We start from the raw sequence: 15,470 nt of genomic DNA, 5'->3' as shown, positions 1-15,470 counted from the left end.
TGTGCACCACCGGTGCCCAGGCAGCGAAGGGGAGGGAAGGGCCCCCATGGGCCAGCAGGCAGGGAAAGGGGGCCCATGGGCACCCAGACATGGGGGCACCCCGTGCTGCTTTCTGGGCACAGGCTGAGGCAGGGGCCTGTCCTCTCCCGCGGAGGGATCTGAACACCGGCAGTTCCTGCACCCCTGGACACAGCACACACAGATGTATGCACACACACAGAGATGTAGGCACGCACCCAACCCCCCCACCTCCATATTTGCACACACTCCTCCATCCATGCACAAGCCCCTGCACACACACCCTCCTGTGCACATACACACACACGCCCACGTATGCACACTTGCACCACCCTGCACACACAGACACCCCTCTGCACACACAACTCAGGCACACCCCCCCACGCACAGAAACACACTCCCCCACCCTATGCATGCATCCACCCCCCCCCGGCCATGCACACACACTGCATCCCGCCCACAACCCCCATGCACACACATACACCCCCCACGCACACCCCTTCCACGCACACCCATCCCCATGCACGTGTACACCACCCCCCCGCCCCCTACATCCCCATTCACACACACACAGCCATGCGCACCCATGCACATCCCCTCTTCATGCACACACACCCCCATGCACACCCCCTTCATGCACACACCCCCCCCCGTGCACACCCCCTTCATGCACACACGCACACACACACGCACACCCCGGCTCTCTCCCTGCACAGGGCAGAGCTGAGCCGCCAGCCCCAGCGCTGGCTGTGGGCCCCGTGCTCCAGCCGGGCAGGCCAAGCGGGGGGTCCCAGCGAGGGTGGGCCGGGGGCTGCCCCGCTGCGGCCCCCGCAGCCCTCTGCGCTCGCCCGGCCATGGCCGGCGGCGGGCGGGCGGGCGGCGGGGGAAGCCGGGCTGCGAGCCCCATCTCCTGGCCAGCGGGAGCAGCTCCGCACAAGGCGTGCAGAAATGGGACCGGACGGGAGGCCCCCCCGCCGCACACCCACGCCTTTTCGGCTGGTGACAGTGGCCTTCGCGGCAGGCCGGCCCTGGGACTGTGTTGGAGGGGTGACAAACTCGGCTGGGGAAAACGGTCTGCGGCATGGGGACGGATCCTGGCTCCGCTCTCCATCCCGTCACCCTCACAGGTGGATGGGGCTGGGAGTGGGGCAGGGCAGGGGGATTCAGGCTCCAGAGCTGCACCGTGTCTCGATGTGGATCCCGCTTGTACCCGCTCCGGGTGATGCGGACCAGCACGGGAGGGCACGTGGGCACGGGAGCCTGGCAAACCTGGCTCTAGCTTGGATGGATGGAGTAAAACCCAGTGAGGGCTCAGCCTTGCTGCCCAGGGCTGGGGCCCTGTACACCCCCTCAGCTGGGGATGGGGGGGCAGTATGTCTGCCTGAGGGCTGGGGGAGCAGGGAAGTCCCTGAGAGCGGCTGCAGCACCCAGCTGGGCACCCCGGACCCCGGTCCCTCGAGGACTATCACCGTGCTGCACATGGCTGCTGGGGTGACAGGTCTCCAGTCAGCCCCAGCCCAGCAACAGCTCTTGCACGCAGAGCGAAGGAGCTTAGCAGAGATGGCTCCTCTCCCCAGCAGCTTGTGGCGGGGGTCCTGCCCCCCACCCACTGCCCTTGTGTGTCCCGGGGCTGCTCCTGCCCTGCCTGTCCTTGGGGCTGCCCCCTCAAGGTTTCGGGGGGGCCATGGAAGTGGCAGGGCAGGTGGGCTGTGGGGTGGGGGACCTGGGAGGCTGGGGTCACGCAGGCACAGGGAACAGACCCCCGCGCCAGGCACACCGGCGCATCTGTAGGCAGATGTGGGCAGCCCTGCCTGCCTGCAAGCGCCGAGCTGCGGGCACGGTGCTACCGGCAAAGAGCCTGGCTGAGCCCCGCCGGCTGCCCCGGCTCTCCGCCGCTCCATCCCCAGCGGTTTCAAGCCCCGCAAGCCGCTTCCCGGGGGAAAGGGGCCCCCGGCAAACCCTCCGGGCAGGATGCTCTCCTCTCCTCCTCTGCTTCCTTCCTCTCCCCCGGCCGGGCCAGCCCTCCCCCTGCCCGCCGCAGCTCCTTAACCCTTTCGCCCACGCTCCCGGCCATGCGCCAGCCCCACGGCCACGGCTCCCAGCCGCCCTCCCCGGCCTTTTGTGCAGGGCCCCGGTGCTGCTCCCCGGGGCCGCGCTCCCCACGTCCCCCCCCCCCCCCGACCCCCCGCCATCCTCCCGCACCCCCGCAGTGCCCAAATGTCTGCCGGGGGTTGGACAGCCGCGGTTGGGGGCTGCTCGCAGCGAGCCCAGCCTGCCCACGGCTCCCGTGGGACCTGCGTGGGCTGCAGCTCCCTCCACGCCAAGGTCTGGAGCTCCCCGGTGGCCGGCTGTGACCCCCCCCATCTCCCCCGGGAAGAGCGAGCAGGAGCGCCCAGCGCGGGGCCATGCTCCCTTCTGTATCACTGCGGTGGCGGGGAGCGGCCATGGCGGGAGCCAGGGCTGTGCATCCGGGGCCGTGCATCGGGCGACCAGGAGCGGGGGGACAGGGCTGGTCCCGTGGGGGGACCGTGCCGGGCTGTGCAGGGGGACCGGGGCCTCCAGAGGGAGCCCGCAGTGCCGTGCGGATCCGCGGCCACCGGCCTGACCGGCTCCGGAGGCCCCAGCATGCTCTGGGAAGCCGGGCTAGACCCGGGGGGTGAGCCTGGCCAGAGGGTGGGGGGCTCGCAGGCGAAGCCCGGCAGCGGGGAGGCCTCCTTGAGAGGCCACCGGCTGCCTACGCTCCCCGCCAGAGCCCGCAGACAAAGCCCTGCGCGGCAGCGGCAGAGCCGGCCCGTGCTGCCTGCTGTGCCGCACATCCGGGCAGGAGCGCGGTGGCGGCCGGGGTGCCATTTGCCTGCTCCTCTGCCGGAAGAGAGGGGCCGGGGAAGGGCCCTTCCTGCGGGCGCTGGCCGTGGCGTGGGGAGAGGTGACACAGCAGTCAGGGAGTGCATCTGAGGGCATCCCGCCGCCCCTGCCCCGCTCCTCCTTACACCAGTAACCACACGGCTGCGGGGAGCGGCGCCGGGATCACCGCAGGGCCCCATTGGGGCACCGCTGGCAGGGATGTGCCGGGGGGGGTGGCGGGATGCGGACGTGCCTGGGGGTGCCCCGAGCCACCTGGGCACCGCTGCCCAAGTGGTACAGCCCCTGCCCACCAGTGTCCCGTGGGGCTGTGCTGTGCCACGTGCCCACGAGCAGAGGGCTCAGTCCCTGGCGGGTGGCACCCAGGGAGGACAAGGGCTGGGCATGGGGCCAGTGCCCGTGCTGGGACATGCCCAGCCGGTAGCCCTGCCTCTCCCTGCCCAGCCGGCGTAAGGGGGCAAATCAGCAGAGCGAGGGCAGCCGGCGACGGTCGGGGCCAGGTCGGGGCCAGTCCTAAACTTCTCCCCAGGTCAGCCCTCACTCACCGGGTCTCGGGCGCCAGGCTATGGGGAGACACGGGGTGCTCCCGCCCTGCGCAGGGCCCTGCCTGCCCCCGGGGGGGTTATAAATAAACCATTAGCTTTATTTTGGGAACGTGGCGGAAACGTGCGTGGCAGGTTGCTCCAAAGAGAAAGGAGGAAAGTTGGCTGCTGGGCCCCCGCCCGGGTGTGCCGGGGTGTGGCTGCTGCAGCTGGAATCTATCCCGGGGAGACGGGCTGTGCCGGAGGTATTTCCCCGTTTGGGGGTAAATAGAGGGACCCCAGCCACGCCGGGTGCTGCCCCATCTCTGCGCGGGTGGGGAGGACTGCGTGGACGCTAGGCCTCGGTGCCGAGTTCGTGCAGCACCGGGCACAGCGTGGTCCCAGCTCCCACATGTCGCCACAGCACGTGGGCACCGGGCGAGATGGCCCGCGGCGGGTTGGGTGCCACCGGTCGAGCCCTGGGCTGGCACCTCGGAGGTACAAACATGTCACGAGCAAAACCTCCGACCGTGGTGCTTCCTGCCAAGTCACCGCACCCTCCGTGGGTGTGCTGGAGCGGCGCGAGACTGAACGTGGCGGTCTCTGCAGTGGCAGCACACCAGTGGGGGGGACAACGGCTCGGGGACCTTGCTGTGGCCCCTCTGGGGCAGCTGCTGGGGAGGAAAGGTTGCCCCATCGCCAGCTGCAGACAGGGCAGGAGGGAGCGCCCAGGCAGGGCCAAAGGGGCAGCGGGGGAAGCCGGGAGCCCTCGGAGGAGCTGCCAACGCGCGCAGGCAGGGAGGAGGCAGGGCTGCCCGCAGGTCGGATCCCACTGCCCCGTTGAGGTGCCAACCCGCAGCCGCTCCAGGACGCTGTTTTCGGCGCGGGAAGGCTGCACCCCGGCAGGGTGGCGAGGGCCGGGCAGCGGGCGCTGCCTGCCTGAGTGTGCAGAGAGGCTGCTCCGGGGCCCCTGCCCGGCGAGGGGGAGCGCGGCGCCAGCACGGCCGGAGGCTCCCGCACGGCCGGGCCGGGGTGGCGGTGGTGGGGAAACAAAGGGCAGCGGCGGGCGGGGGGGGAGCGGGTCCGCCCGGGCAGCGCCGCGCCGAGCCCCGCGGCGGCACCCAGCTCCCCGCCCGGCACCCCGGGGGGCGGCCGGGCCCTGCCCCCCGCGCGGCCCGGGCAGCACCGCCCCGGTGCCACATCCCTGCGCTGCCCCGGCCGCTGCCCCCCGCCCGGCCGCCCCCGCCCCGTGCCTGCCCAGCCGTGCCGGTGCGGCGGCGGCGGCGTGGCGCGGCGCCCGGACCCGCGCGGCTGGCGGCGGAGACCCCGGCCCCCATCTGGAGGTAGCGACGGAGCCGCCGCCGCCGCCGCCCGCCGCGGGGCCGCCGGCCGGCCGAGGGGGGGGGTGGCGGGGCGCCGATGGCGGCCCGGCCCGGCGGAGCGGGCGGGCGCGGGGCCGGCTGCGCGCCGCTCGGCGGCGGGAGGGCGGGCGGGAGCGCGGCGCTCGCTGTCCGGGAGCGGCGGAGCCCGGCGAGGACAGCCAGGCCGCGGGCACCCGGGCGCCGCTCCCCGGCGGGCGAGGCTCGGCGAGGCACGGCACGGCACGGCACGGCGGGCCCCGCGGAGGGCGACGGCCCGGCCCGCCGGTGCGCGGGAGGGCGGCGGGGGAGCGCGGCCGGGGCGCCGGGCCCGGCCCGCGGGGCGCGGCGGACAATGGCAGGGGGTAACCCGAGCCCGGCGGGGGCGGGCGGCGGCCCGCGCCCCCCGCCCCGCTGGATGCCCGCTGGGACCGGGGCCGGGCCGGGACCGGGGCCGGGGCCGAGGCGGGGCGGGCGGCCCGCGCCGCCGGACAGGAGCCGCCGCCCGCCGGGTGCCCCGCCGGGGCGCAGGGCCCGGCCGACTCCATTTTGTTGGCGCCCGCTCCGCCGCCGCTCGTAGGCCCGCGGCCTGTCCGCCGGCCCCGCGGCCGACGAGGCGGAGGGGGGGGGAAGGTGGGCGGCGGCCGGCCGGGGCGCCGGGGCCCGCAGGTGAGGCGCGGCCGGGCCGCCCCGTCCCAGCCCGCCCCGTCCCGTCCTGGCGGGGCCGCCCGCTGCCCCCCGCCGCCGCCGCCGCCGCCTAAGATGGAGGTGGGGGCGGCGGGCCCGAGGCCGCGGGGCCGGGCGGGCCGGGCCTCCATGTGCGCGGGGCCGGGCCGGGCCGGGCCGGTCGAGCCGGGCCGCAGGCGGGGAGCGGGGCCCCGGCGGGGCAGGCCGGGCCGCGGGGCGGCCGCTGGCGGCGGGGCACGCCGGGGGGGGCAGCACTGAGCGCCCCCTCCCCTCCCCCACCCCCCCGGGCGGGCGGCGCGCGGGGGGGGGGAGGGGGGCGCCCGCCGAGGGGTGGGGGGGGCGGGGGGGGCGGCCGCGCGGGCGCGCGCTGATTGGCCGCCGCCGAACCCAAGAGCGGGCGCGGGGGGCGCGCGCGCAGGCGCGGGGCGCGCGCCGGCGGGATGGCGGCGGCGGCGGGCGCGCGCATGCGGGGGAGGGAGGAGGGAGGCGGCGGAGGAGCGCTGGCGGGGCCTGGCCGGGCCGGGTCGGCGCGTCTCCTTCTCGGCCCGCACCGGGGGCAGGCGGCGAGCCGGCCGCGGCGGCCGCAGGTGAGCGGCGCCCCGCGGGGCGGCGGCGCCCGGCGAGGCGAGCGGCCCGAGGCCGGGCCGGGCCGGGCGGCGGGCCGCGGCCTGGGCCTAGCGCGGCGACGGCGGCGTCGGCCCGCGCGGGGCCGGCGGAGCGGAGCGGGCCCCCGGGCGCGGCTGCCATTTTGCGGCGGCGGCCGGGCTGACCCCATTGTGCTGTGCCCGCAGGTGGATGCCCGCGGCCCGGCATGGAGCAGGCCTGCGAAGTGAGCCGCCGCAGCTGCCTCGTCCCCTTCGGCACGTCGCTGGCGGCCGCCGAGGCCAAGGGCGGCCCCTTCGGCGAGGGCCGCGGCCCCGAGCCGCCCGCCATGCAGCTGGCCGCCGCCAAGCCCGTCTACGGCCAGGACCCCTCGTCCTGCTACATCCCGCTGCGCCGGCTGCAGGACCTGGCCTCCATGATCAACGCCGAGTACCTCGGCGGCGCCGCCGACGGCGCTGAGGCCCTGCCCGACCCCGGCTCGCCGCCCCCCCGTCTCCCCGCGGCGCAGGACCCGGCGGCCGGCGCCGACGGACCCGGCCCGGCGGCCGACGCGCCCCGCGGGGCCCTGGCCTTCCCCCGGCTCCTGCGGGACGGCGGGGAGGCGGCGGAGGAGGAGGAGGGCGCCGAGACGCCGGAGGAGGAGGAGGACGACGAGGAGGAGGAGGAGGAGGAGGCGGCGGCGGACGGGGAGGAGGAGGAGGCGGCAGCCGAGCCCGGCTCGCGGAGCCGCGGCCGCCCGGGCCGCAGCAGGGCCCCGCCAGCCCGTCTCCGCCCCGCTTGCAGCCGGCCGAGCCGGTGCCGACGACGGTGCCGGACGGCGGCCCCGGGGAGAAGCCGGAGCCTACCGCCGCGGCGGCGGCGGCCCTGCAGCTTGTAAGCACCGGCGGGGCGCGGGCCGGGGGGCGCCGGGCGGGGGGGGGGGCCGCGGCCGCTGCCATTTTGCGGCGGAGGCCGGCGGGGCGCGGTGCGGCGGGGCCGGGCCGGGCGCCCTCGCAGCCGGCACCCTCGAGGGCGGGCAGCCATCTTGCCGAGGGGACCCTGCCGAGGCGCGGGGGGAGGCTGCCGGCCTCGGGGGCGCGCTGCGGCCGCCCCGGGCCCGCGGTCGGGAGCTGCTCGGGGCTGCCGTGCCGGGGATCGCCGGCCAGCGCGGGCTGTCACCGGGCTCTGCCGCGCACCTGTGCCCCGGCGCGGCCAGCCGCGCTCCCCCCGCGCCTGTTTCTCCCCTCAGGAGTAAGAGGCACCATCCCTCTGCCCGAGAACAGCGGATCGCTGCAAAGTTCGGTGGAGTTTTTTCCCTGTTACAAGGTTTTTTTTGGGTGCCCTGGAGATAACAAGGGCAGGAGGAGAGCTTTCCCCTCTCCTGCCTGCTCTAGCTTTAATGCTGTCAGACAGCTCTCTTTGTCTGGCCTGGCTTGAGGTACCCAAGCTGTGAGACTTTGGCGCTGGCCAGGGAGGGGCTGTGTCATGGCCTGACAGACCTCACGGGCAGGAAACCTTGCCTGTTATTCAGGCTGACTTTTTTTTTTTCTTTCTAATTTCTCTCTACACTCACAAATTCCTTTAGTTTGTTTTCTAGTATGCTTAATAAGAAGCAAAACTGATTGAACTTTTAGAGTTCTGAAAGGAGTTAGATGCATTCAACTTTTTGTATCATGTGCTTTTGAATGCAAGTATAATTTTTGGATGGTTTTCAGTGTGACTTTTTATTTGCAGATATGTATGTATATTTCCTGCAGTTCTTTAGTAGTTTTTTGGTGTATTTCTTAAATATATTTTTGCAAATTTAAGGTTCCTTACTGGAGGATACTCTGGATTTTAAGTATTACTTGATGCAGGGTGTGAAAATTAACTCGTGACAGCGCTGACATCAAAACAGTCTTGCTCTCTTTAATTTCAGTAGAGCCACTGATGCTGGACAGATGCTACTGATGCATGCAGCACTTGGGGAGAAATACTTGCTTTCACCTGTGTTCATTTGGGAACATGCAGTGTTCCTGCTGTGTGCTCTAGGAGTGGGGTGGGGGTGCACTTGTCACAGAGTGCCCACGGAAGGGGCGATTTCAGGAAGATGCTGACAGCAGCTTCATTTTTTTGTGGCACGATTAGGCTCAGCTCTGGCTCTGGGTCGCGGATCCTCTTGAGTGTTCCTTCGGAAGAATCTGTCTCCTTGCGGAGACTCAGTCTTTAGTCTTTGGGTGTAAGAGGCTGCTGTGGGTCTGAGGTTTGTGCATATACTTAGCTTTGTTTTGCAGAGCAAAGCAGGGATCTCTCAGCAGACATGTGCTCAGTGATGTGGTTGTGGGAGGGTCTCACTTTGTAAACAGAAGCTAGCAGAGGTACTTTCACAACACTTGCCTCTGCTATCAGTGGCTTTACGACGTGCTCCACAGAACTGCAGCTTGTATGGTGACAAAACTGTCTTAGTGATTGAGCCTGTTATTTGAATATGCAACAAGGGGTTGACTTTTCAGTAAAACTGCCTTCCTGTCTGCCATAGTAGACGTTAGCCTTGCTGAATTGTTCTGGTGACTCAAAAGCATAGCTGTGTTCGGAAAAAAAATGCAAAGAAGAAAAGCATTTTTTTAGGCAGCCTGGGATCCATTTCTCCTTGAGTCTTGCATTCTTCCTTTAGTAAGTAAGTGCAGGTTGTCTGAGTGGTCCTTCATTTTAGCCCTGCTGCTTGTGGGATGGGAAGAGATAGGGATTTTTCTCTGTGCCAAGTTACCAATGAGACAGTTAAAATCTTTTAATTGTTGAACATGACATAGTAGCTAGAAATAACCAGGCTTGCTCCTCAGATCATGTATTCATGTAGGCATTTAATTCTGGTCTCTTTTGTATTTGGGTAACTGGAATCAACTTTTTTTGAGAGCCTGCTAAAACTTAAAACAAAAATCCACCCCAAAACAACAATCACAAACCCCCGGGAGTTCTGCACTGCTGTTTTTAGGGTGGCTTGTCGTAGCTGGGCTACTCATGGGGCTCCACCTTACAGCGAGACTTTCTCAGAGCTTTTATTCTTGAAGCTCACGGCTTTGAGTATGCCCACTGCTGCTCAAACTTCCTGTTTCGCCAAGAGGAAAGTGCATATATCTCGGACCTCTGTGTCTGCCCCTTGCAAGTTTTGAATTTCTCACTAGATCATTGCAAACTCCTTTGAAAAGGTTGATTTCCAAAATGTCAAGAGTGCTTCCAGCAGAAGGGCCAGCATTTGGTTTAGTCTTTAGTGGGATGCAAAGTCCAGCATTTAGGTAATGCCTCTGGGTAGGCGGGGTGGTGGCAGGTATTGTTTTGCATCGGGATTTGTTAATAGCCCTGGCATCCTTGCACTCAAACATTGCCCCAAACAGGGGAGAGGTTGCTTAGGTAGCATTCAGTTGTAAAGAGGGATGTGCATATTCTGAAGTGAAGTTATTTTAAGTGTCAAGTTAATGTTAGTTAAGGTTGACTGAAGCTCTCCATGCTCCCAGCAGCTACTGCCAGATTTTGTGTTGGAGAGGAAGAAATTATAGCAGTGGTTCTTGGGTCTTGTTTCTGCTCCAGAAGTGATGATACAGTGACTGCTGGCAGCTGCTGGCTTACTTCCTTGTGCACTTGGCGTTAATGTTGGGTTATTGCCATTTAAATTGAAAGGGATGGTTGGGTTTTTTTTAATTTTTCTGTTTGTTCTTTGCCATCCTGACACAAGCTTGTCTTTAGCACTTTCCTGGCCTTTGCAAGTTGTAGAGTTGGAGGGAGAATTGGGCCCAGGCTCCAGCGCTGGGGAGGGCACGTGCAGCCACATAAGGTCTGAGTTCTGTAGGTCTTGCTTGAGCTTGATTGCTGAGGAATTGGAGCAGGTGGACTCGTTTCTGACAGAAGAAAACTTGTGCTGAAGTTTTGCTTTTTTACATACCTTTAGGTGCCATGTTACTTGGCTTTCGCTTTGCCAGTTACTGATTTTTAATTGCTACCCACAAAGTATGTTAGAGTAATTTGGTTTGCAGAGTTAAGCGCTTGGAAGCAGAGAGTTTTCGGATTCAAGGACGTGTGTGCCACTCGGTGCGTGTACGTTATGCAGCGTACAGTCCTGGGTTATGCATTCACGAGCTGTTTTTTCCACGGGACCCTGATGGCTTCAGGCTGCAGGATGTGCGGAGCTCGCGTGAGGCACTCGCTCAATGTTGCTTTTCATTCTTCTCATACTATTTCCTTGTTGTCTAGCTCCATGTTGTAGGAGTGTGATGTTCGGGTAATGGCAATGAGGAAATGAGGTACAGGGAAAACCAGAGCCAGATCTTTCATCGCTAAGGATGGCTGCTTCCAGTGGCTGGATGTGAGGAATGAGTACGCTATGTGTGTAGGGCTCTTGGAAGGTTTTTGCTTTACCAGAACCACACTGTATGCAATGTGTTAAAAGTACTGAAGGCCAGCGAAGTCCTCTCTCTAAGCCTAGAATTAATCTGTGATGGACTTCAGAGTTCTGTTGCAACCTGCAGCTGTGGAAGAGTACTGTCGTTATCAAGTGTTTGTCTCCCTGTGTGAGAGTTACTCTGGTTCTTCATTTATTAACTGACGTGTCTAGGGCCATTTCTCTCTTCGCTAAAAATAAAATAGAGGAACCAACATCACGTGATACTTGCTACTCCCATAAACATTTCTGAAAGAATCTCCCACTACAGACTGTTGATTTGAGGTGTAACTAACTACTGGTAACGTTATATCCCTGAGATACAATAGGCATGGCAGTGGTTTGTTTGAGCAGGGAACATAAATTTCCTTGGTCAGTTGACATCTTCCTGGTGGGGAGATTAATTCCGTTTGGCTGTCTGTGCTTCCTGTGGGCACGATCTCCCTCTACGTGCATCTGGTGAGAACAGGCTCTCGGTGTACTACTGTCCCTGTGTGTCTGATCTTGTGCACACCCCTCTCTGCCACTGAGATTTACACAGTTTGGAAGACCTTATTTCTTCTCAGAAAGGAGCACGTAGCTGGATCTTGCCTGGCTGTGCAGTCTGCTGGCATCCACCGGGCCCCTGTACTGAAGTGCATTTGTCTCTCAAGCAGATCTAAACTTACCTGCAAAGGACTTCAGCCATGGTGGGCATCCAGAGAAATGGATTTTTCCACGGTTAGGGCACTGTCCTGGGCTGTGTTACTGCTCGACCATAAATTTTTGAGGTCCTTAATGACTTTGCTGCTTTCATGATGTGATGGCGCTGCACTGTCTCTTCGTTGTGGTGGTGATGTGAGTGGGTGGGTGTTAAGATGCTGCCATGGCAGGACAGTGTACCCTAGGTGTGAGGAGCAACTCGCTTTGGGTGACAGCAGTTTTTTGATCAGTCTGTAGGATCTGGAGCTCTCTTGCACAGCAGATTGGATCCTGGAAGTATTTATTCTAGCATTTGGCTGTGATTGCTCTTACTCTCCTTATTTCATTTGTATTTGTTCTCTAATCTCGTATTGCTGATTAGGTGCAAAATACCTGTTTGTGTATGTGATGTTACAGAAAAGAACGTGGTTTCTCTAGTGAGTATGGATGTTCTGGCTACCTGTCGTGTGGTGTGAAATTTGAATGATCGATGCCTTCACAGTTCATATGGGGCCGTGCAGCTCTCTGAAGCTGAACATGTCTGTGTGCAAATAGCAAAACCAGAGGTATTTTCTTGCAGATTGGACAGTCTTGAAGGTGAGGTTTTGCTGAATATAATGGCAGAAACCTCTATGTCGTTTCTGCTTTCTATATTTAAAACTTGTTTTTAAAGCTTGGGTAAGAGAGACTTTGTTCAAGCGTTGTCCTGGTTAACATACTGTCCACGGTCATAAATACTTCAAGTCTCTAGTGAAGATTGTTGCCAGAGTAGTGTAGACTTCACTCGGCTATTCAGCAGTGAAGTTCTGCTCTTATACAGTGTGGCATAGTTAGTACATCGCCTGCTACTGTTACAGAAAAAAATGGCCAACAGCAGCAACAAAATCGGCTTTTACAGGTGCTTTTTTAGGGTGCATGCTGCCTCTGAAGGCCTGCTACCTCTGCTAACTGTATTTACTTGCTGGTGATTTCTTTTGGAAAAGCACATCTCCCAGAGCGTGAACCTTTTTTTTTCCTAACAAATCTTACGTTGTTGAGAGTACAATGATTGTAGTTCTGCTGTTACAGCTTCCTCTAAGCCCTTGCTAAAATCAATGGTAGTGGCTCAGTTTGATGCTGTAGCAGTAGTGTTTGACTTCAGGGCAACATATTTCTGTTTTGCATGAAGTCATGGATTTGTTGATTGCCTCTTGCAGTATAGCAGCTTCTCGTTGCACCTCATTGCACCCTGTTCCCAGAAGTGGGGTTAAACTATGTGATATGTAACAATTATTAGTTTGGGTTTTTTTAATTTCCCCATGTTAACTGAACAAATCTGTAGCTCACTGAAGAGGTGTCAACTCTGAATATGATTAACAAGCTACTTGAGCCTCAAGAGAAAAAAGTGGTATTTTCTGAGTTCTAATTGAGACAGTATTTCTTAAAAAGACATTCTTAACTCAAAAATCAGTATTATGGGTGTTGATCAACTTTCAGTCTAGTTGCTTAAAATATAGTTCTGTTTTTCTTGCCTGTGACTGACAGCTTCTTGTATATAGTAATTTTGATTGTTTTTTCAGTTATTTGCTCTGGCATTTAGAAAGGCACAGGGAATAGAAACACCTGAAGAAAGAAACTCAATCCGAGCAGGGGAGGCTTGTCCTGGGAGTTTAGGGGGGAAAAAAAAAAATCAAGTTAATGCCATTTTTAATACCAGAAAAATATGACCTGTGTTTTGTTCCGTCTGCACGGAGCCATCTGTGCCGTGCAATGCAGTCTTTGCCCAGTAAAATGGAAGTTAAATCCTTTATGGTGGTTAAGGCATTGCCAGGATTTCCAAGTTAATGGGTGGAAAAGGTCTGTAAGAGAGTCTGCTTTGAATTAGAGCAGCAGTTTTCAACCTCTTGATTTGTGGACCCCTAAACACTTCCCAGGTGCAGACTCTTGTCTAGTGAATTTAGACCTATCAACAATAGTCTTGCTTGCTTTCGTATAATTTCATGGCATCAGACTATTTTTCTGCGGCCGTGAGTTTGTAGACTGCTGAGTTACAGAACACATTGCAAATGTTAGTTGCAGTGTCTGACCTGTGTGAATTTTGTGTTGAGTCAAATGTAATGTTGCATTTGTGCTGTGGGTTGCTGCTGGAGCAGGCAGGGGTGCCATCCCCTGCCTGACTTGCTACTGTCTGTGTTGCAAGGATGCTTGGTAACAGTTGCAGTTTGCTTTGCTGAAATAGTTACTGGAAGTTTAAGTGTTACTTTCAGATGCGTCGGTGTGAGCCCGGTGTTACCAGTAAAGGTCAAGCTGGTGTTGGAAACTGCAAGGTGTGGTGACATCCAAGAAATGGCTTGGTGCTAGTGCAGAGGGTTCAGGGCTTTTTGGTGTGCTGTGGGTCAGGACTGTGACTGGTCAACGGTGTTGCCGTACCACCGCTCTGTGGGGAGGGCTGCAAAGAGCAATTCATGGCTTAGCCTGCAGGGAGGTCAGTCATGTGCAGGTAGTGTGTCCTGTGCTTTTTAGGTTTGGAGATGCTCAAGTGTAGACCTTGCAGTTGTGCCTGGGGGACTATAGGGGCCTCTTTGCTAAGTTGGCAAGGTTTGCTGGTGGTGCAGGAACAGGGTGCCAGTGGGAGTGTTACTGAGGACACGTGCAGGGCATAGGTGTGTGTGTTTGGGCTCCCTCAGGAACACATCACGCTCTTCCTAGCAGGTAGCTGCAGCAAGGGAGCTGAATGGTAGCACGAGGGAGTCTGGCATGCCTGCAGAGTTGTGGTGCCGTGCAGAGGCAAACTGGAAGGTGGAGAGTTGGGTGTCCCACTGGTTCAGTCCTGGGTAGGAGCACAGGCGTTGCTTTGGCTGATCTGAGCGGGTGCTCCTGACTCCAGTGCCCAGGAGAGGGGAAGATGCTGCTGTGTGTTGGAGACAGAGGCTGACACCCCTGGCAGGTGCCAGCTGAAGTTGTCTGTTCTTGTTGAATTAGGAATCTGGTTTCAGTGTGGCTACTTACAGTAGCTTTGCGGCAGTGATTAAATGTGCAACAGAGATAAAGATGGACTTGGTGCTCATCCATCTCTCGTGTGTCCAAAAGCATTGATGAAGCCAGGAGGAATTTCAGCAGTGTGCTTTGCCTCTACTGAAAGATGGAAAAGCACTCGTTAAAGTTGACATGCTGACTTTCTGTGGTTACCATTAAGATTGCATCAAGATTTATCTCACCTGGGTCTTTGGAGGAATGGCAAAAAGAAATCAGGAGAAAAGTCCTTGTGTATCATCTCTCTTTCCCAGCACTTGTGAGGGCAGGCTGGCCCTGGCCGGGCACCTTCACTTCTGTCTCTAGCACAGCCCGAGCAGCAGGTTTGTACTAAGTTGACCCACTCAGCTCATTGCCTAGCTTGGTTGTAGCCTCGGCAGTGACGGAGCTGTGCAATCCACAAATGAATGGCTTGTCCGGCAGCCAGCCGCATCCGCCTGCTGCCTCTTTGGGGCTGAGTTGCTGCCGTGGCTCTGTGCGAAGCAGCAAGTCTGCGGGTGGAAGGGGGGGCACCGCTTGTGATGTGTGTGGCGTCGGGGAAAGGAGTGGTTTGGGAGTGCTGTCAGTGGCTGAACCACAGGGAAAGGGCAGCACGTGTCCAGTCCTGGAGACTTCCCCATGTCCTTCTCCATCCTCTTCCTCGTGGGCTGCAGGTGAGTGGAGTGCTGGGGTAGGAAGCGGCAGGTATGGTTGCCAAGCAAAGCTTTGTTAGTGTGAGTTCTTGGTAGGGAACTAGTTCTGTGGGTTATATATGGTATTGGACACCTGCGAATGCTGCTGGAGATGGCACGTTCACGCTGCTGTGGTCTTCAGAAAAAAATCAGTTTTATAGGTAATAAAATAACAGTGTAACTTGTATTAGCTTTCAGACACTCATCAGAACCAATGCATTGGGGACTCATTTTTCATTTTCAGACATGCAGAGTTTGACTTGTGTGTGAGAAATGAGAAGCGTTGAGTTGGATAGAGCAATCCGACATAGTGTTGCATACTAGCCAAAGGATGGGGGGTGCCTTTTGGTTTGGTATTTTTTAGGAAAAAGTGAACAGAGAATTCCTTGCACAGTAGTATCTCAGCACACTAGAAACCTCCAGCTTCTTTTTTCAGCTCCTGTAGGGCCTGCGGTGCTGAGCATGCGGCGAGGCTCTCACCCTGAGCTCTGCTTGAAGCTTCCCTGCTCCTCTTGTTTTGGAGGAGTGTATTCATGACTTTCCCTCCTGCTGTTGGTGGAAAGATAGAAACCTGCCTGTTGCCTAATGTGAGAAGGGCGAGGAGCAGAGTGGTTATCTCCCTTTTAATAGTTCCTCTGCTTGCCCTGATGTTACTTTGTTGTTTGGT

At 60.2% G+C, this 15,470-nt stretch overlaps 1 protein-coding gene across 1 annotated transcript in view; it reads left to right on the top strand.

The window, feature by feature from the left end:
- The first annotated feature begins 6,257 nt into the window (after positions 1-6,257).
- Positions 6,258-15,470, top strand: part of NSD1 (nuclear receptor binding SET domain protein 1) — a 66,047-nt gene continuing 56,834 nt past the window's right edge. The window contains 2 exon segments of the mRNA XM_050905389.1: positions 6,258-6,783; positions 6,786-6,922. Coding sequence (XP_050761346.1) covers positions 6,258-6,783; positions 6,786-6,922 — 663 coding nt within the window.

The sequence above is a fragment of the Gymnogyps californianus genome, chromosome 14 (assembly GCF_018139145.2).
Source record: "Gymnogyps californianus isolate 813 chromosome 14, ASM1813914v2, whole genome shotgun sequence".
In the NCBI taxonomy this organism is placed as follows: Eukaryota; Metazoa; Chordata; class Aves; order Accipitriformes; family Cathartidae; genus Gymnogyps; species Gymnogyps californianus.
Note: the sequence above shows the minus strand (reverse complement) of the source record. Positions and strands in the feature narration are given on the sequence as shown.